Consider the following 20,354-nt stretch of genomic DNA (forward strand, 5'->3'; position numbering starts at 1 on the left):
CTGCAAATATCCCACATGGACTGTTCACAATCCACTGCACATTATTATCATTCAACGAGTCAGGTCCTCCGGCACAGCATTACAAGGAACCACATAAATAAAGTACGATTTCATTGCAACGAATCATTTATTTTCCAGCACCGTGTAACAAACACAATTTTATTAAGCTGCTGAGAAATTACGGTTTCAAAAAGAAGTGGTACTAGGCTGTCGGTTCCACTGTTTCCTTAAATTGCCAAAGTGGAAAATAATTATAAACCAAACCCGGCGATTCTGCCAAGATAAGAACGATCTTGTCTTTTGAAAATGCATCAAAATATAGATTAAATACACCAATTTGTACACACATGTATTAGATAACTATATATGCAAGTGCAACAACAACAATACTTGATTACATTTACACAACACTAAAAGGAAATACCGCGAAACAATTACAAGAAATCCACTGCAAGAAGAAATGAGCGGCCATTACAGGTAGATCCGTCAATAAGCAATGAGGTATGTTATATATTATTGGTAAAAACTGAACTATACACTTGTTACAAGCAGATGGCAGCCACTGACATACAAGCGAGAATGTTACAGCAACAAGTGACAGTTACATTTTTACTGCTGTTCACATCATAAATGTGTGGCAATGTTAAAAAGCAGGCAACTGTGACCATTCCTTACCTGAATGAGTAAAAAGTCACTAAAAACATACTCAAAAACAATAACTTGCAGGTTTAGCATCCAATTTCTATTTGATTGGCTCCAGCTAACTTAGGAGACCAACTTTGTTGTGTTAGACAACTGAAACTTGTGATTTCCAAACTTTACTCTGAAAGATCTTCTAAAGAAGTGTGCAAAAATAATCCATATTTCCATTTGCTGCTGCACTCACGAGTGAAAATGAATGCCAATTATTTTCTGAGATTTTTCTTCTCATCAGGTTGAACGGGTCACTGTGCTTCTAAGCAATGGCACATCCAAGGGGGGCCTCCCCCCTTTACTATTTTTTCTTCTTTTTTTAATACTTTCTGAAAAACGAAGATACAATACACACCGACATCTGAAGCTACTACCGTAATAAGTAACCATATGTCCCACTCTCCAGTGGTGCCAATGCGGGCGGAGGTGGATAATTTGTTGGATAATTTCCCGTACGAAGCCCCTCTCCCAACAATCCTGGACGTACCACTGCTCCAAGACATTACATACATGTATTAGGGTAAACAGACCAGCTATCCATGGTTCTGAATTAACTGTGGAGTGGAATGTCTCAGTGCTGAAGTATATACATGCACTTGAGGTAGAAAGTAACACGAGTAGAATAACTGTGCCATCATTAACACACTTACTGCCAAAGACTAGACGTTAAGAAATTATTCACATATACTGTTGTCGAAATCTGTGCAACAGAGCCAATGTAACTAACATGATTCAGTTTTTCAGAGTTTCTCAAGAATTGATTGAAGCAGCAAGCTGGGTTACACCAAGGACTCTTTACACATTACATTTATCACCCTAAGTTAAAAGTATTCCACCTTGACAGTGGCAGTTTCCAAACGAGTAAAAATGCAGATGTAAAATTATTTTTTTTGGTTAAAACTGATTTACAGATTCTGAAGAAACAGGCTTATTCAACACATACCATTCACGTTTTGTACTACAAGTGGACAGCGCAGTACTTTCGCATCACAGACCCTGATATTTTTAATACCTTTTTTTTTTCTTTCTAAAAAAAATACTTTAAACACATACAATGCAAAATATACAAATAAATAATACTGGTGTGTGCAAATGAATTGAAGTACTGTCAATTAAATAATTCAGTATTGCTTCTGGAATTGTTACACCCTGCACCTTTTACAAAAACACTCTTAAAGCATAATGCTTTATTGTAACTCGCTTTGTTCTGCATTGCAAAGCATAAACTACAAAGTGTTGTTAATGCATGATGGACACTGGAGCAACTCCAACTTGTTTGAGATGGACGCATGCTTCTTCAATCTAAGGTGGGATTGTTCCAACTTGTAAGCAACGATTAAACTAAACATCAGATGTAAACTTCTGAGAATGCTAGCCCTACACATATCTAGAGTCCCCCCCCCGATACCGGTGGCAATCCTTCCAAACTACAGAGTACAAGTACATGTATTTTGAGAGGAAAAAGCAATCTTTCCACTTTGAAGGTGAACACATGTACACTTTCTATACTCTTTCTTTTTATGTCGAATTGTAAAGTTCAATAGCGGAACCAACATGGATGACATTCTTGCTCATTTCAAAATAGGTACTTTCCTCCATCAATTTAACTAGGGTTTAACTGTACATGTTAACAGCTTATCTAATGTCCAGCATAAGATATTGCTTTCCTTAGTGACAGACATGGTATAAATTTACACTTTTTAGTAAAATATTACCTTCAAGAGGCTATACTGTTTGTGGCTGACAGCAATGAGATTAAGTATTACTGTTATGAATGCTTCGTATACAGTCACTTCATTGTAATAGAATGGAACCCTGCTATAACAAACACCATGGGGCTGAAACAAAGTTGTTTGGGATAGCAAAAATCTGTTACAGCAATTTTCAGCTGCCTTGCTTGTATTTAAATTTCAAAATGGTATTTGCACTGAAACCTCATCAGGTGGTCCATGGAGAATTCTTTTTTACTTGAGGCACAGCCAAGGGAATGTACAATATTATATGGATCACTGAGAAAGGCTAGCTTTACTACATCCTGAGATAAAGTCGTCAATATTTGGTTTTATAACACCACTCCCACAGATTCTGTTTGTGTGATAAGTGATTAAATACAGTAAAATGTTCTATTCAAATATGGAATATGCTGAAAATTCACTGCCAGCATTTTCCTGAATTGCCTTTTTTTTTACCAGTGTTGTATGACTCAAGTCCGGGACTCGGACACGAGTCACATTTTTCATGACACAGACTCGACATTGGTGACTCGACTACAACACTGCTCTTTACAAAATGACCGAACCCAGGTCTGTAGCACTAGTGCTTGGAAACGGGCAACACGCACAAATAACACTGTTTGCTTTCCATGTTATCACTTTGGTTGTAGCAGGTACATGTAGAGTTCTTTCCTTGCTATGGACGCTCTACTTTTGGCTACGCACAGTAAGGTACCAAGTACGAGGAATGCCATCTGACTAGATCTCAGCCAATCAAGGTACAGAATCTGTGGATGAGGTGTTATAATACATTCCTAATACCTCAGACAGTTTCCCTGTTCAACAACGTGAAATGTGATCATGTACATGAATTAACATTGGATAATGCCCACTGCAATTTCATGATGCCCGCTGAGTAAAAGACATGCTGGCACCTAGATACAAGACAGCTTAAGCAATTCCAATTGTTAGAGTCTGTGTGGCACACATGACTCGCCACCCACGCGCCAAGACCATATAAGGAGATTCTTCTGGACTACTTAAACGAGGAATATACCATCAAATGGACAGGAGTGTTTGGAAAAATGAAAGTAAATTTTAAAGCGAAATCCTTGGAAATTAATCACATATTGGTTTCCTTTGACTCTCTGACTGTTGGTATTTATAAATGGGAATTAATATGTGCTCGGTCTGTCTTTAATAATGTTTAATATCAGCCAAGCACATATTTATTCCCTTATAAAAGTAAATGCACCAAACAGATGATATCCAGAACGGGCGGTGGTTACAAAATGCTACTTATGGAGCATCAGCAAGTTTTCGTCAGCATGTTCAGTGCATGTGCGGTTTCATGCACGAGCAGTGAATGACACTTTTGCCAATGTCAGACAAAAATTCAGACATGAAGTTTGTTTTTTCCCCCCCAAAAGTCAGATTTCAGTGATGCAAGTATTTTACGCCCACCTATCAGGACCAAAAGGGAAGAGTGGTGCTTGTTACAGCAGTATTCTAAGACAACAATGTATTTTAATCGGTTTTTCATACCAATGTACTTTAACAGCATGTTAAATATAAATACTTTGTGCTAGATGGTGATGGAAGAAATCTTGGAATTGCACGTACATCCTAGGTAGAGCGAACGCTACACAGGTCCAATACAGGAGTAATATGGACCAACTGCTGCACTTCGGTGGGCTGTGTTCGCGCAGCTACTCCTAAACGGCAAAGACCACTGTACAGCTTAGCCCACTACAGCAAGATATGCACCTATCATGCAATGAGTTTTGTAGTGCTGGCTGAGCATTACTGGGTCTTGCGTGACACGCAAGTCCTTGCCAGGCATGTGTATTCAATGCAAGCCTACGGACATAGAAACTCCAAAGTTGGCCGGAATCTCGTTTCTCAAATGTCTGTATTCTGACGAATGTGTGGTTGTTGACCTCTTCTGGAATGACAACTTCTGGGTTACGCCTGAGAAGTTTCAACAGTTTTTGACTTGCACCTAGTCTTCTCCATTTCTTGGCAGCATCTCCTGGGACACTTTCTTGAGAAGAGCCACTATCCCATCATGCCCTGAAAACCAGGCAAACAGAATACATTTCTTAGTGAGTGCTTGACACAATGCATTGGTGTACATGGGGCAGGCTTTAGTGATAAGCATTGATGACGACGTCACCTGGGCACTGCGTTACATGTTACTGCGTAGACGTAAATTAATCACAACCAAGACACCCATTGGGGATGACATCCCAGCCAACCAGGCATTAGCCATTTTGCACTGTCAATAAGGCTCTTTATGGCTAACAAGCACCACCAACCCACTGAATATACAATCCTTGGTGTGCGAAGTCCACCTGCCAACAATCTCAAATTATTTGCAATTTTCATCTGCAAAAAAAAAATTCAATAGGAAAAGAATTCTGAATTAGAATAACTGAGGTCAAGATAGATGCCTTCTGAAGACCCGAGAGGAAAACGTGAGGACAACCACTTTCCAGAGTTTTCTCAAAGAAAACAGTTTCTTTTACCTCCCTCTTCTGCCCAGTCGAGGCAAGTCTGTCTCTGAGCGTGGCTGCTGATGACATCCTCACTGCAGGCCAACTCCACATTTGCTCCATGGTCAAGTAACAGTTGGACTACCTGAATGTGACCATGGTAACAAGCACTGTGCAATGCTGAATATAAAAGAACAGCATGGCAAAATGTTATTCAACCAGAACAGGAATAAAAGATGATCAAAACTTCTCTTCGGATTTCTCATTTTTGATAGCAAGTTGAATAATGTCGCCATAAATTTGCACCGAGTATACATCAGTGTAAGGGCAAAACTCCATAATGAAAACTTTAATAAACCTGAAAGGGGTAGTGTTTCTTTCAATTAGGTTTTTTTTCTGATCTTAGCTGTCACATGACCAGTCATTAAGAAACTTGGCGTGTGTGCAAAAACATTCAGTTTGAGTATCCACTGTGCAGATTCATATCAATCTGATGAAAAGGATTTTTTAATATGGTCTGTTATAGTTCAAGCTCTTAAACGTACTGGTCCATACACTGAATTGGTGTCAAAATGGCATGACATCATCAGATCAAAACTCCTGGGGCACTGTAATGACATCTGAGAAAAGGTACATGGACACTCCCCCCCCTCCCCGCCCCACAATTTCTGGAATAAAAGCACACTGCAAAAGTACACATGATTTGGACTGTGTAAAGAAACACGGCCTGCTCTGATGGGATGCTATTCATCTAGTCATTCCAGTGAGACAGTATTTATTGCGCTTCCAAACTCTAAGAGGCAATAGACTAATCATCAAACTACAACTGTTGCTCGAAATTGCCTTGTATTTTTTTTCAAAGAGAGAGGTCGTCAAGGATATGCAGACTGACTGTCCAACACAACTGGAAAATCAGGAACACCAAAAGAAGAAAAAAAAAACTGACCTGTGTGGCCGTCTCGTCCCTGGTGGTTGACATCAACTCCTGGCTGTTCCACAAGGAATCTTACTATGTCCAGATTTTTCCCATAGGTGCATGCACTGTACCCAATGACAAATGACAGTCACAAGTGTTTTGCAATCAAAAGAATACGTTTAAATAGCAGGGATGAGATTGACCAATGATAAAAATGGCTGAAAACAGCTGAAAAAAGGCATAAAGAAGCAGAACTGTGAAAATCTCCTATACTTTTGTACACAGCCAGTGAGGAAAAAAAGCTGAAATCAGCTGAAAAGCTGAGAAATCTCACTCCTGAAATAGGCTGATCCAAGGAGATGCCATCACTTCTGTGGGAACCATACTCAAGAGCATCATTATACTTGAGCCTGTGTGCACTTTGGTAAGTCGCAAGACTCAGTTGTAATTAACAACAGTGCACATGTAACACAACAGCAAGAGCATGGAACCTGCATGGGAGTGTGGTGCTACTGCAGTAATGGCCTCTAATTCTGGTCATGATTAGACTTTGTAAGACAGCACCAATATGTGCACAAATCACTTATACTCACAGTAAGTATCCTATATACGCACCCTTGCCTCAAGTGCATATCACTGACCTGTGAAGTGGAGTTTCGCTGAAGATGTTTTCCATGGCTAGACATTCTTGGCCCAATCTCAAAACAAGTTCTTTGGCGACATCAAGTCTGCCATGATAGCAAGCACTGTGCACAAAGCAAGCGTGAAACAAATCTACGAACATCCTCAAACAATCAGCAGACCACACAAATATAACCTTGGAACTAAAAAGTACAGTCATTCTGAACAAACAATGAAGTGTCACAGATTAAGTTCTTTTTCAACTGTTTATGAGGTGATGCAAGGGCTAAAGCCTGAAAAAACCTATGGTACAGTTGCACTATTCAGGATTTTGTTTATGCGTACATCCATGCGAGTGATTTGCGGAAACCCTTCATATGATAAGCTTTGTCATTTGGGTGCATAAAAACCTCAACTTAATAAGGTACCCAACCTTGACTTTGACGAAAAAACCGGGGAAATTCCAAGCTTTACAAGACTTCAGTCCAGCGTGATTCAATTTTCAATGGCCTGAGTGTGAAGTGAAAAATGAGGAGATCAGAGAAGCACGCCTGAATAGTATGGATATGCTCTTGTTTTATAATGCAAGGTTGACTACAATGTGAAGCTAGGTTGTCTAGAATCACAAATTAAACAGTTTTGAAAACAGGACAGTGTCCAGACCAATTGGAAGTTGACATGCACCAAAAGGACAAAAGCTGATCAAGTGAAGGGCTTTCACAGCTCACATCACTTATAAGAAGGGTATATTGTATGTACGGTGAAGCTGTCACGGAATTCACGAGAAAGAAAGTTAATCTAAATTCAACTCCTTTTGGCAAGTATCCCAATTTCTTGGGCACATGTGTATCACAGCTGTTTGTATAAATACCGGGTATATAATAACCTTAAATGAACTCATCACTCAACATATTCTTGCTCTCCACTACCCAGGAATGCAGTATATTTTGTTTGAGGAATAGGAAATAACTCAGATGAAATTATATATTTGGTCACGGCGAAATGTGTTTAAATTCTTTATCTCTCTTCCTTGGAACTAATAGAGCAAATCCTTTTTTTTTTGATAAATTCTTTGTGGAATTTCACTTACACGTGAAGAGCAGTGTCTCCGTATATATTGACCTCCTGACCTTTGACACCACAGGCAGGGTCCAGAAGGTGATTGAGAGTAACGATGTGCCCTGTCCTTGCACTGTAGTGTAGTGGTGTGTTCTTCTCATTGTCATGTGCATTAACTTGAACAAGAGCAAAGGAATTTTACACGGAGATTAATCCAAACCCAGCGTGCACAAACAAGAGCTACAGTGCATAACGATTCAGTGAAACTGGACTATCCCAGGGCAGTGAGTCATACATACATGTATGGGCAGGGTATTTTACATACAATCAGGCTGAGAGATAAGTGTGAAAGTCACACTAAACTTTCTTTGCACGTGAATAAAGTAAACGTTCAGATTGTTCAGCAGTAGACGAATCGTTGCCAGGAATATCTTTTGTGCTGAGCAAATTACAACAAGATTATTTCGGTCTGAGTCTATGTAAACCTTAGACCCAAATTGTAGCCTCGGAGCACTGTACGTGCATGCCTTGCAGTGGCTTTTGAAATTGAACAAAAATGTGCCACAGCACTGGGTATTTTCCACTGGCTCTTTACAACTATTGAAAGTACGACGTATGCATGATGAAAAGAAAGCCATGTGATGCAGCACTACCTGTGAAATTAAAGATGACACGTACGTGTGTCTGTGACCAACTGATAATTGAACGTCCCAGAAGTGCACACAAAGTGCACAAACGAGACGCTTGGTGATTTTCAATGCTTCAGTGCATACTATTTATGAAGCTCAGAAGAGAGGTTATTTACCGTCGGCCTTGTTGTTTTTCCTGCCAGTTATGAGTAACTTGGTGACAGTGAGGAACCCCTTGGAGCAGGCCAGATGAAGTGGACAAAGTCCGACCTCGCTGCTCATGTTGATGTCAGCACTGTGGTTGATCAGGCATTTGACCACCTGGTGTCAAACAAAATGATTCATTTCAACAAACAGCAAAGATGCAGTCAACACATGTATTAAAATCATTAGGTGATATGAAAACTCGCAGCAGAAAGAGCACATACAAACTTTTGGATGTCCCAGTACATGTATGTGTAATTGTACTCCTGTCAAAGTATACGTATGTTAACCCTTTAACCCCTAGCGCCGGGAGGCGGCTAGACACGCCGTAAAAATTGAGATCCTCAGCCCGCTTTTCAGCTATTATTCTCGGCCCACTTTCGAGCGAACACGGTGAAAGAAGGCAGACCCTGGCTCTTGTGTATATGGTAATTGGTCTTTGTGCGTAGCCCAGAAATGAAAAGACAGAATTTGCATCATAATCACCAGCTTCACAATAGTCCCCGCTTTGAAAAGAGGCAACAGGAATGTGGAAGCGTGAGTAGAGCCACATGCCACCGAACAATCAGCCTTTTCACCGTGTAATTAAAAGTGTGCAGAGCACGCAGGGCCACAAACCGAGAATTTGCTGTTTGGCAGGTGGCCGTCGTGGCCAAGTGAGGCTGGAATTCGTGGAGTCGGCTTTTGGGAAGAAATTCCCGCCGCAAAGGGGGTTAAGTCCTCAGTCCTTGAACTGTTGGACTGGGGACTTTTGGAGTTAATAATGAGGTGAATTGCAAACACCAAATTCAGGTTTTTGGGGAAATTAGCTACAACCATATTATTGTTTAACTGAACAGTTTACGCAAAACTTTGCCAAATAAGCTTCACACAAATTCATGAACAAGAACAGACATATCCCAGTGAATGAAAATTATTAGGAATCATGCAAGAACTGTAAAATTGCAAGTCTTCATTGCGGAAAAAACAATATTTTCTGTTTTGTGATGAATATCCACTGCTAAAATGGGAAGAACAAGATTCATAATTTCATTCTTGGAAAAGGCACATTTTGGGCATTTTTAATAATAAATTTGTCAGATAAATTAAGAACACTCTTCAGCAAAACTTTTTGGGGGGTAGGGACAAATCTTGCCAAAATCTACAACTACCATGCGATATGCTGCAAGTAAAGGGGTTGCATCAGCAATGACTTAAAACTTTGGGGAGAAATGAATGCATAAGCAGACAGATGTATTTATTTGCTAATGGATGACTGCCATTCAGTGCACTCACTGGGAGACCGCCAGTGAGTCGGTCAAATTCTGGGTCTCGTGGCAAATGGGTTGATGCCTCAAAGTAACGCCTACCTGATCATGACCACAGAAGCATGCACAGTGCAGGGGAGTAAACATGAGAGCATCCTGGGCATGTGGGTCTGCGTCGTACCTCAACAACAGCTCTGCAACCTGGAGATGAAAAATGAGTGCACATGTATGTTACAGGGACAGTCGGGTAACAGGTGTAGGAAACATGCTTCAAAAGGCACATTTATTGACATCAATTTTTGTGAAGGAGTTATGTGCCTTATAGTACACTGGACAGCAAAAGAAACTTGCCACTTCTGTCAAAGGCCACACATAAAACTTCACTCCATAGAAATAAACAATTTTTGTACACAGGTATGCTGCAATATCCCTTACAATCACATGCCCAAAAGCAAGTGATTATCTTTATAACAAAGAAGAAATTGACATGCACAGCCACTTGGTTACTGAATCAAAAGTCACACACAAAAGCACTCTCCACCAAGCAAAAATGACTCATGAATGGACAACATTTTAAACAACCAATGACAAAATGAACACCTGTTTTGTCAAAATGATGTGCATGAGTGGTTTCTGTATGGGGATGCCATCTTTACTGACTATGCATACACATTATTGATAAGTAATGATTGTGACTTCTTCATTTCGTCCTGTGACGTTGATTTCTGCGTAAAACTTACGGCTTATTCTGTTACATTCTGTGACTTTTGATTCAGTAACCAAGTTGCTGTGCATGTCAATTTCTTGAAATGCATTTTGGTGTAATCTATAGTTAAATGTTTCTAATAGGTTCATGACATCATTTTCGATTCATATATTTATTTTTTTTTTACTCATACACCCATAGCTGCAACACTGACAGAGCACGTGAATGGGTTTTTTGATTTGCATGGGAATTTGCTTTCTCCATTGTTGTTTTTTCTGAGGATCAAGGAAAGTTAATTTTCCAAAATGGCAACAGCAAATGACAACAGAGGAAAGAGCACTATTCTGAGTGTTTTCTTTTTTTCCTCTCCATGTCCTTTAAAGTCACGAACAACTGCAATCGTTACTTTTATACCTGTGCATGGCCACAAAGGCAAGCCAAGTGAAGGGCAGTGATGGAGGCATAGCCCATCCGCCCTACGTCAGCCCCGCCCATCAGCAGATCCCCTACCAACTCGATATCACCCTGATACAAGACAAATTTGGGGAAAAAAATGATACAGAGATTTACAACCCATAAAAAACTCGGCTAACATACTGTTGAACTTTCCTTTCTGATTAAGTACCCGTATCGCAGAGCTGCTTACCAACATTTCTCAACAAATGCAATGCACGATATCATTATGTGTACACTATAACTGATTCCCGGCTGCATTTCGCCTGATATTTGGTACAGCATTAGTTGGAAAGACTACCTAATTTCAATACAACTTGCTATTCCAATGAAATATTTAGACGGTACTTAGAGGTCTCCCAGTTTCAATATGTCTCTGCCATTGAGCTGTATGGAATCACAAGATGGTTTGCTTGCTGCACAGAGCAACTTCTGCAACTGGTGCATCTATGCTCGTGCAAATAAGGCTGTACCTGCATATGCTAATGTCCTGTCAAAACCAGAAATGCTTGAAACTGAAGTGAACAATGTCACTGGGCATATTCAATTTTGCATTCTGAACAATAAATGTGCATGTATACAGCCAGATTGTGGTACAATGACGTTTTTCTTCACCATGCTCAGAGAAAACAAAACGTAGCCCAGCATTTTTTGAACATGAGCGTTGCTTCAGAAACATATGGTTTATATTTATTCCCCCCTTTTTTCAAGGTTCTACAGAAAACAAACATACACCCTACAAGCATATCTGTCTTGGTATTTGCAATCACGGTCCCTCGTCCATTTTGTTCAACTTTTTCGGATGACCTCTTACATATTTTCTACACGATCAGTTGTGGATGTTTAACCGACCATGAACCCTACGATATTCTTGTATACAACAATTTGAATGTAAAGACATGCACAATATCCCCTCTAAAGACACAAATAAGCCTTTTGCGAGTTAAATTTGAATAAAATCTGGTACACTGAGTTGCTTAAATTCACGTGAACATAACAATTCGAATTCTCTATACTACAACCACTGTTGCTATACCTCGTAACTTGGGGCAAGCTTTTCCTTAGTTACATAAGAGACGAATTGCAACAATACACTATTCTGAATGGATAAGAAGGAACCAGTCCATTCCAGAGATGGTGGTCGCTATGCAAAAACTTGCCCTGAGTCACGAGGTATAGCAACAGTGTCTTTAGTCTAGGGAATTCAAATGGTTACGTTCCTATGCAATCAGATAACACAGGGTACCAGATTTTATTCAAATTTAACTCACAAGTGGCTTATTGGGCTGTGCTCCAGAAAGCTTCAGGGATTCTGTTTGGGGAAACGGAGGAGTTGGTACTGGAAAATTGTCTCTGATCAGACACATGCCCCTGCACTTCTCAAATTAGGGACTGGAATTACCGATAGCCGCTTGAAGTCTCACCTTGAAGCTAGCGACATGAAGTGCCGTGAAGCCTCGTACACTAAGACTGTTGATAAAGGCACCTACCCTGGCCAGAAAACGTATGACGCTCTTGCAACCTAAGACAACATCAACATATAAAGCAGATTAGTATCTATCAAAGAGGCGAATTTTATTCCAACTTTTTAAAAATTAAAACTGGAGTCAAACTGTCCTTCAGTTTTCACCCCTAATTCTTACAACATCCATCAGTGACACAGGTCTCCACAAGCAACGAACATCTATTCAATCGATCACACCAAACAACTTGTGAATCACTGGTAATACTTTTAACATAGAATTGTTGTCACCATTTTCAATTTTGAGGTGCACTGCCCCAACTCACTCTATTGAAACATACAGTAATTGAAAAAACTTCTTTCCTTGATGTACATTAAAAAAATACGTGGCTTCTATGCAGCCCTTTAACATGGACCCACAACAATATTAGTTGACTCCGCCGGGATGCACATGCAGTCTTATGCACTACTTGTTAGGAGTATGTATACGTGTACACAGTATTACCTCCATCCAAGCAACATAGGTGTAGTAGTGTAAGCCCATTGCTGGTCCGTTCGTGAATATTTGTCTCACTAATCAGCTGCAAGATTTCATCAATGTCGTCATTACTAAAAACGGGCAGAAAAAGAAAATGGAACTTTTTATCCCCAAGTACATGTGAAAAATCAGCAATCAACTTTTCAGCTCCTGAACTGAAGACGCTGTTGCTACATGTAGACCTTGTGATTTAGCGTGTTTAGGGCAAGCTTTTGCTGTACATGTACACCGTTTTCAATGGATAAGAAGGGCATAAAGGAGCTTCATGTAGTGGTCTCTCAAGATTGCCCTGAATCACAAGGTACAGCAACATTGTCCTAAGCCTAGAATTTATGTACAATCAGTTAACTCAGTGTTCCAGATTTCATTCAAATTTAACTCGCAAAAGGCTTTTTGTGTTTCAGCCAACCAAGATGAAGCCACAGCAAAAGTTGTGTAATAATTGATTTCAACTCCCTGAAGTATCTGAAGTTTAAAAATGAGTTTCCTCGGCTCCATCTCGGGAAGAGTGTTTCAACTTGCAATACTTTAAGGAAGCTAATATCTATTATCCAACCAAAACAAACCATGCTTCGTTTGTTTTACCATATCTCGGACAGGAAGATGCTTGCTCATGCTTATGTCAGCCTAGTGACAGTTTCAATGAAGTTATGTTCCTGAACACCCTTACATGTACATGTAAATGGCAAGCGTGCGGTGATGAATGGAGTCGGCAGAGTTCAGGGCCGTTTTCCAATACTCAACTTCGTCTCCCTCTCAGGCTTCGTTCCCAAAACCCATCCCCGATTGTGGGCCTGAAGCGTTTAAATTACATTGCTGTAATTTTTGGGTTTGTTGCATCTTACGATGTTCTGTGGCACTATTAGATTGATTACTGTGCTTACAGTTTCAAAGTCAGCTAGTAAAAAACAGTTGAAGCCTGAGACGGAGCCGAAGTTGAGTATTGGAAAACGGCCCAGGTCTCAATCATGAATACATGTGAGGTATGGTCATAATGTCTACAAGCCATGGATTTGGTAGACTATTCTCTATATACCAGCAGGCTTGCTGTAATGCACTCAGCTCCTTATCCTTGCTAACTGTCATGTCCTGCGTAACCCTGGCCCTCAGTGTGATGTAGCTGTCCCTTACTCGTTTCAGCCATGCCTCTGTCAAAGTAAACAATCAATTTGACTTATTTCAGAGTGATGTGAAAGCAAGAAACCTGAGATAACAAGCCTGACCTTTTAACAACTAGTGCTAAACATTGGGGATAAACTGTTCATGGCCACCCTATGCACAAGCACGCCTTTAGGGCTGGCAAAGATACAGACTGATAATGCCAAAGCTGTTAAGCAGAGCACCTTAAAAAGATGCCACTGCTTTGTGCACATTCGGATGAAAGTCAGGTATGAACCCTGTTCATACGTGCCCCTCTGTGACTGACAAAGAGTTGCACACACTTTAATGCCGCACCCACTGTCCAACATCCATGCAGAGATGTAACAGCTCTGTGAACATTCAAATGAGCATATGATACCATACTATATTCTAATGCAAGAACTTCTAGTTTGCCTTCCTCCATTGGCCAAGCATGAAAAGAGTGATGAGTACATTATGTAAACTCATCTTTCAAATATGTACAGATCTGCTTGCCCAAACTTAAAACGTAGCTGCAATCAATGTTTTTGATTACATACCAGTAAAATCCATTTTTTGTGCCTCAGCAAACCTTATTTTCAACTTTGGTTTTCCTATTTCAAAGGGTATTTGAATGCCTTTTAGTTTAAATGCTAATGAGATTTGCATATTTATGAGCAACACTGTGATGTCATCTCAAGAGGAAGCCTCAATGTTACATTGGTTTGTACACAGAGTAGTATGCATTTTTGTAGAATTTCCTGGACTAAGTTTTCTGTTCTTTGCTGATTTTTTGTTGTTTATGGGTATGGAAATAAGAAACCATCCATCCGTCTCTCAGAAATTTTTTTCAGTTAGTCAACTCAGGGTTCTCAGTTTCAACAGAAATACCCATACACTGAACCATGTCTTCCCACAGCAATAACACCCTATCAGTTGTCTGGGAAAACATGGATAATTTTGATTGTTTGGAAGTGTGCACTTTTCAATTCATTTAAAAATAGGTGTGTGTAAGAGTATACATACATTGAAGAAAAGTACAAAGATGCAGAAGATTTGTGTCAAAGAAAACTTCAACGCAGCTACACTTGAAGTAAGTGCCTCTGACAGTGAACATTAAGAGGGCATTACTTAAACCATATAAACATGTACATGGAGAAGGGAGGACCACTCGTGTCTTGGAGCTAAGGCCATTTTCCAATACTCGGCTTGGGCTCCGTCGCAGGCTTCAACTGGTTTTTTTTTTACTTCCTGACTTAGAGGTTTTCAGTGCAATATCAAGTCTGATAGTGCCACAAAAGATCAAGATGCAAAACAGCCAAACATTACAGTACAATGTACTTCAAGTTGAACGCTTCAGGCCCACAATCAGGGATAGGTTTCCTACACGAAGCCCGAGACGGAGACGAAGTTGACTATTGGAAAACGGCCTAAGACTTGTGTACCAACCTGAGCATGATGACATTGGCCTGGACTTGTAGGCTCCCATCCCACTGGTGCCTGGCTACACTGGTCATCCCTTGTGCATCTACATTGTTTATTGTCGGGAATGTTGGATTGGCAGCAAATACACGTATGCAGTGTTTACTCATCTGACAACAGCTGATCTTGTGTGTCACACACCTTGAAGCAAAATAAATTTCAAAATATCATTTTTATCAGACCTCTTACATGTACACGTACGCCGGTGGCGGAGCTATAAAGAAAGATGTTTGGAGCTTGGAAGGGATGGGACAGCACAAACGTTCAACTTTGAATACAAGTCTTTTAATGAAATAAAGTTATATTTGGAATCTGCCCACCCATTTTGTTTCAAGGGGCATGACTGTTCAACAGAATTGGAGTTTGGAAAGCCAAGTTAGAACTTCAGGACTCTGAATGTATGTAAAGTTCCTTTTATTTTGGCAACTAAGAGAGGTGACAATTTCCCTAGCAATGCCAGGCTCCTTTGGTGGGAGGAGTACATGTACATGAACTTTGCTGGTTGGCAAACAACTATGAAGTGCATGTGTTAAGGTCGCATCAATACCAACAAAATGAACTCTCCCAACCAACCTGGCTCTTTTCAGCTACTGGCATGACTGGTAATGAGGAGGTGCTTCTGCTTAAGGCAGATTACATAGCTCTATGCACAAGTGTACAAGTTCAGCAGGAAATGGTTAAGTCACTGAAGGGAAGAATTACTGGCATCCGTACATGTACATGGAACTTTTCCCACTAAAAGAAAAGGATAAATTCAGTGGATGCTGGAGCAATTTGAAATGGAACGAAGTAGAAATGGGGTGCAGTGACTGACACCCAGCTATGTACATGGCTGTCAGACATCTCGACCATTTGCCAACTCGACTTCAGGCAACTTGACCATTTGCCAAGTTGCCCGTTAGGGTAAGTCGAGTTTGATAGAAAGACAATTCGACCAGTATGATTTCTACACATAATACATAGTCGTTTTCCCAGTTCCATATCTGGAAAGAACATGTAACCACTCGAGCGGCAAGTGGAAATGGGGTGAAGTGGTTGGGGGCAAAGTGGCATGGGGCGAAGTGGAAATGGGGGAAAGTGACTGACACCTGGCCTGTAGCAGGTGTATAGTGGCTGGGTAAGCATGGGTGCAAGATCGATTGTGCAATGATTGGCTTACTACGGCAACCACTTTTATAAATCAGAAATTAGGCTTGTCTAGGCCTATCTACTACGTGAAATTCCATCTCATTATTAAGGTATAGTATTTCACAACGTGGCCTCAGCAGAAGACTGGGCTGAGCGGACAGTATCCCACCGTACGACTTGTCTCAATGGATGACTTGTCTCAACGGACGACTTCTCTCAACCATGTCTCAACGGTCGACTTGTCTCTCCCTTTTACGCACGGACAGTCGAGTTGTCTCAACGGTCAAGTTGTCCGAAATCGACTTGGCGAACGGTCGAGTTGTCCGGACCGGCCCCAGTGTCATGGTCCCGAAGGTAGCAAAAGAATGGGCTTGCCCGCACGCACGCGGGCTGTGGCTGCAGGTCAAGAAAATTCTAACAAACGAGACAAGCACGGCAAAATACCGACATCACACCTGCTTAAACAAACAAACAAACAAACAAACAAACAAACTGGTGACATGAAATTCAAGATTTTTACCACTGTCCTTGTTCCTCTATTGTCGTGGTCGTACTAGGGGACCTACTTTACACCAAGCTGAAATTGGCACGACATATACAGTACATTCGGGCCGGATTTTGCTGGACGCTATTTTTACGGCTGCAAGCAACCCTTCACGTAATTCGTAGCCGGCTAAAAATTCTACGGAGGCCGATCACGGCATAGCAGCAAGAGCCCATAAACGTCCACAAACAAATTACAGTTGCCTTCGCGAACCGATTCACTGTTTATTTCTTCACTGTTTATGGTCCCAAAGAAGTCTGGGGATCTCCGTCCAGTAGTAAATTTATGGCCCTTGAACAAGTTCATAGCCTACGAACATTTCAAGATTGAAAACCTATCTCCAGTGAAAGACCTTTTGTCTCCAAATGACCGTGACGTCCATAGATTTGAAGGACGCCTATTTCACAGTTCCTATCAACGTACTCATCGAAAGTTTCTTCCTTTCATGTGGCAGTATACTATCTACCAGTTTTCTTGCCTTCCTTTAGGCCTGTTGTGCACCTTGGGTTTTCACGAAGATTTTGAAGCCTTGTGACAGCAACTCTACGGGAACAAGGAGTCAGATGCATGTGCATTTTATCTGGACGACATGCTTATTCTAGCGACATCGCAGCAGGAGTGTTACAACAACACAATTCGGGCGACCAGTCTCCTTCAGGAACTGGGTTTCGTTAAGTCTCAGCTGGTTCCTACGCAGAAAATCCTGTTTCTGGGGTTCATTGTAGATTCGATTCTCATGTCTCCGTCTTTAGACCAAGGACACTAGATTGTCAATTATTGCCAGTGTGTCTCACAGATGGACAAGGTGTCTGTACGCAAGCTAGCAAGTCTTCTCAGCAGGCTTTCATCAACAATCCAGGCTGTTTTCTCGGTACCCCTCTTTTATCGCCATCTTCAGTTAGACAAGATTCCCCCTCTTCGTCGAGACCTCAACCACGACAGCTTAGTCCTTAGTGTCCCACAAGGCGAGCTCAGCCCGTGGATTGCCTATCTCCAGGTATGGAACGGCAACAACATTCTCCTTCATTCTCCAGAAAGAGTGATTCAGATGGATGCCTCTACTGCAGGCTGGGGCCGCGCTTGCATGGGGCAGTTGATAACAGGAGGTCGATGGTCAATTCCAATTGTTGCATCATGGACACAGCAGTCTAATAACCAGTACAACCCCAGTTTGAAGAAATGGTCTTGCTGGTGTTTTTCAAGGCAAATTGATCCAGTTCAGTCATCTGTAGCAGATTTTTGGCCTTTTTGTAGCAGCTCTATGATGATGGCTTGCTGTATAGAACCCTTAATGTGTATCGTTCATTTATCTCTTCTGCCTACCAATTTGTAGGTGGCCTTCCTATTGGTCAGTATCATCTTGTTAAGGGTTTTTTCAAGGGTGTTCTTAGCGTAAGGCCACCTCGGCCTATGTACAATGTTATATGGGATGTTTCTGTTGTGCTGAACTTTATTAAAAAGTTGCCTGATAACCGTTACCTGTCTATCAAACAGCCGACCTTGAAGTAAACTATGTTGGTTGCCCTAGTTTCGGCTGGTAGATGTTCTTCGCTTACTGCTCTAGACATTGGTCATAATATGTCTAAATGCTCTGATGGAAGATATATGTTTTGGCTCACGAAACCATCTAAATGAGTGTCTGTTGTATAGCCTTTCCAAGAGATCGAGTTGCCTCGTTTTTCTGGCAACAGAAATCTTTGTGTAGTTCGGGCTCTGGAAGAGAACCTGGACAGGACACGTCACTACAGGGGTAGCGGACGATCTAGATGTTCTCAACTTTTATTGTCTCATTCTAAACCTCATCAACCTGTAATTTCATCCACAATTTCGAGATGGCTTAGAGATATAGGCACATTCTACCAGGGTTGCCTCTACATCAGCAGCAGCTAATGCAGCAGGTGTCTCTGTTGCTGATATCCTCAAAACAGCTGATTGGTCTTCGGCTACAACTTTTACCAGATTCTACATGTACCATAGAAAGTCTTCTTCAAGTGAGTTTGGACAGGTAGTGTTAGCGTCGACACTTTAAGCTTTGAAATCTGCAGGGTGAGTCTATCCTTCATTGTTAATATAATTCTAATTATGTTGCAGGTAAGTACCTTTGCATTGGGGAATTGTCCCTCTACTGGGCACTGGGGGTCCTGCTAGCCCCGGGGGAAGGGAAGTCGACCACGCTTTTTTCCCAAAACTAAGTCAGAGTTGGACTGGACTCGGCACACCTTTCACGGACAGTGAGGGAGTGGGGGTTAATGTAAAAATCTTCTCATTAGAAAGCGTTATAATCGGGCCAAAAACAACCCGACTCACTAGACGCTTTTGGGGCCCTGGGTAGCCCCGAGAAGCCATAGACGATAGGCACCATCGCACTTGCACGCTGGAGTCGACGGTAGCCGATGATATGATTTGGCTTTCTCGGACCAGGCTTTTTGAGGGAGGACTTCAGCCAGCGCTGCCGCAACAACGCCCGGACATGACCTTGCCGCATAGACCCACGACTTAATTCTCTTTGGCCAAGTCTCTCTTGCTTCACCGTTTCCAACTTATATATGGGCATCAATGACATTAGTCTTAGTTTCTGAATAACACATTGCACAGACGCTATTATCATAGTGGCCGTGTCTTTTCTTCAACTTGGTGTTTGGCCACGCACATAATTTCTCACCAGATCTGCATGTTACATTAACAAGCACGTAATATTGATTGATGTACTGTATATTACAGTGGGTTTAGAAATAATTATTTGAAAGATCAAATTAGAGCAGGAAAAGCCGAAATATTGTTGTGGCTGACGTTGTGGCTGGTGTTGTTTAATTCCTGGAGAAAAAATGATAGTCGTGATGCTCTTTTTAATTACAGTTGCGTCGTCTAGAAATTGGCAGAAATGTGTGTCGTAAATAGTAGGCCTACATTATAATATGTACTGAGGGTAGATACCGTACTTGATGTCATTTCTCTAAGGTGAAAGTTGACAAACAAAATTCCTTAACTGATGAGTAGAAGCCAACGGAAGATGTCAACTTCCAATATTGAGTCGCAAGTCCCCCCCCCGGCATGCATTGTTCGTCACCCTCTAGAACAAAAGTAGTTCCAATTTCCCCAGAAAATATCCAGGGGATGCGCTGTGCGATGTTGAAATTGAGTAAGCCTGCTTTCCCTATGTATGTTTGAACTGTAATCCAAACTTCTCATAAGGTGCCAAAAGAACCTGAACTCACTGATTAGCGAGATCAAACAGGCAGCTGAGCGTCACTTCCCAAGAACGTGATTTGTCGTCCAACTGGACTCTTTGGTCATGATCAGTCCATTACCGGGGATCCAGTGCTGCATATCTTGGTTTCTGATTCTC

General features: G+C 41.2%; 1 protein-coding gene and 1 pseudogene across 2 annotated transcripts; one reads left to right on the forward strand and one right to left on the reverse strand.

The window, feature by feature from the left end:
• Positions 1-98: 98 nt before the first annotated feature.
• On the reverse strand, positions 99-20,276 carry LOC110986886 (serine/threonine-protein kinase TNNI3K-like). 2 transcript variants are annotated; one of them, XM_022249161.2, is made up of 13 exons: positions 16,985-20,276; positions 15,304-15,477; positions 13,772-13,883; positions 12,703-12,806; positions 12,160-12,257; positions 10,697-10,807; positions 9,679-9,777; positions 8,302-8,446; positions 7,528-7,672; positions 6,458-6,562; positions 5,847-5,941; positions 4,934-5,080; positions 99-4,478 (listed from the first exon to the last, which is right to left on the reverse strand). In XM_022249161.2, exons 2-13 carry the CDS (start codon positions 15,341-15,343, stop codon positions 4,408-4,410), a joined length of 1,272 nt encoding a protein of 423 aa, XP_022104853.2. In that variant the 5' UTR covers positions 15,344-15,477; positions 16,985-20,276; the 3' UTR covers positions 99-4,407. The 2 variants fall into 2 exon arrangements, with proteins under 2 accessions (XP_022104853.2, XP_022104854.2); XM_022249162.2 differs by lacking the exon at positions 16,985-20,276 and adding an exon at positions 16,634-16,968.
• LOC147797373 (uncharacterized) lies at positions 17,805-19,037 on the forward strand (annotated as a pseudogene).
• Positions 20,277-20,354: the final 78 nt, after the last annotated feature.

This window comes from Acanthaster planci, linkage group LG11 (genome assembly GCF_054643075.1).
Source record: "Acanthaster planci isolate LZ-2023a linkage group LG11, COTS_SCS, whole genome shotgun sequence".
Classification (NCBI taxonomy): Eukaryota; Metazoa; Echinodermata; class Asteroidea; order Valvatida; family Acanthasteridae; genus Acanthaster; species Acanthaster planci.

What these genes read in the sequence shown, in the direction of transcription:
- LOC110986886 (XM_022249161.2), bottom strand. Translation starts at nt 15,343, where the DNA reads ATGGGAGCCTACAAGTCCAGGCCAATGTCATCATGCTCAG. An exon ending in GAAAAACAACAAGGCCGACG is followed by an intron (nt 7,673 to 8,301) that starts GTAAATAACCTC and finishes CTCTTGTTCAAG; the next exon opens with TTAATGCACATGACAATGAG. An exon ending in CGACTGGGCAGAAGAGGGAG is followed by an intron (nt 4,479 to 4,933) that starts GTAAAAGAAACT and finishes CCTGGTTTTCAG; the next exon opens with GGCATGATGGGATAGTGGCT.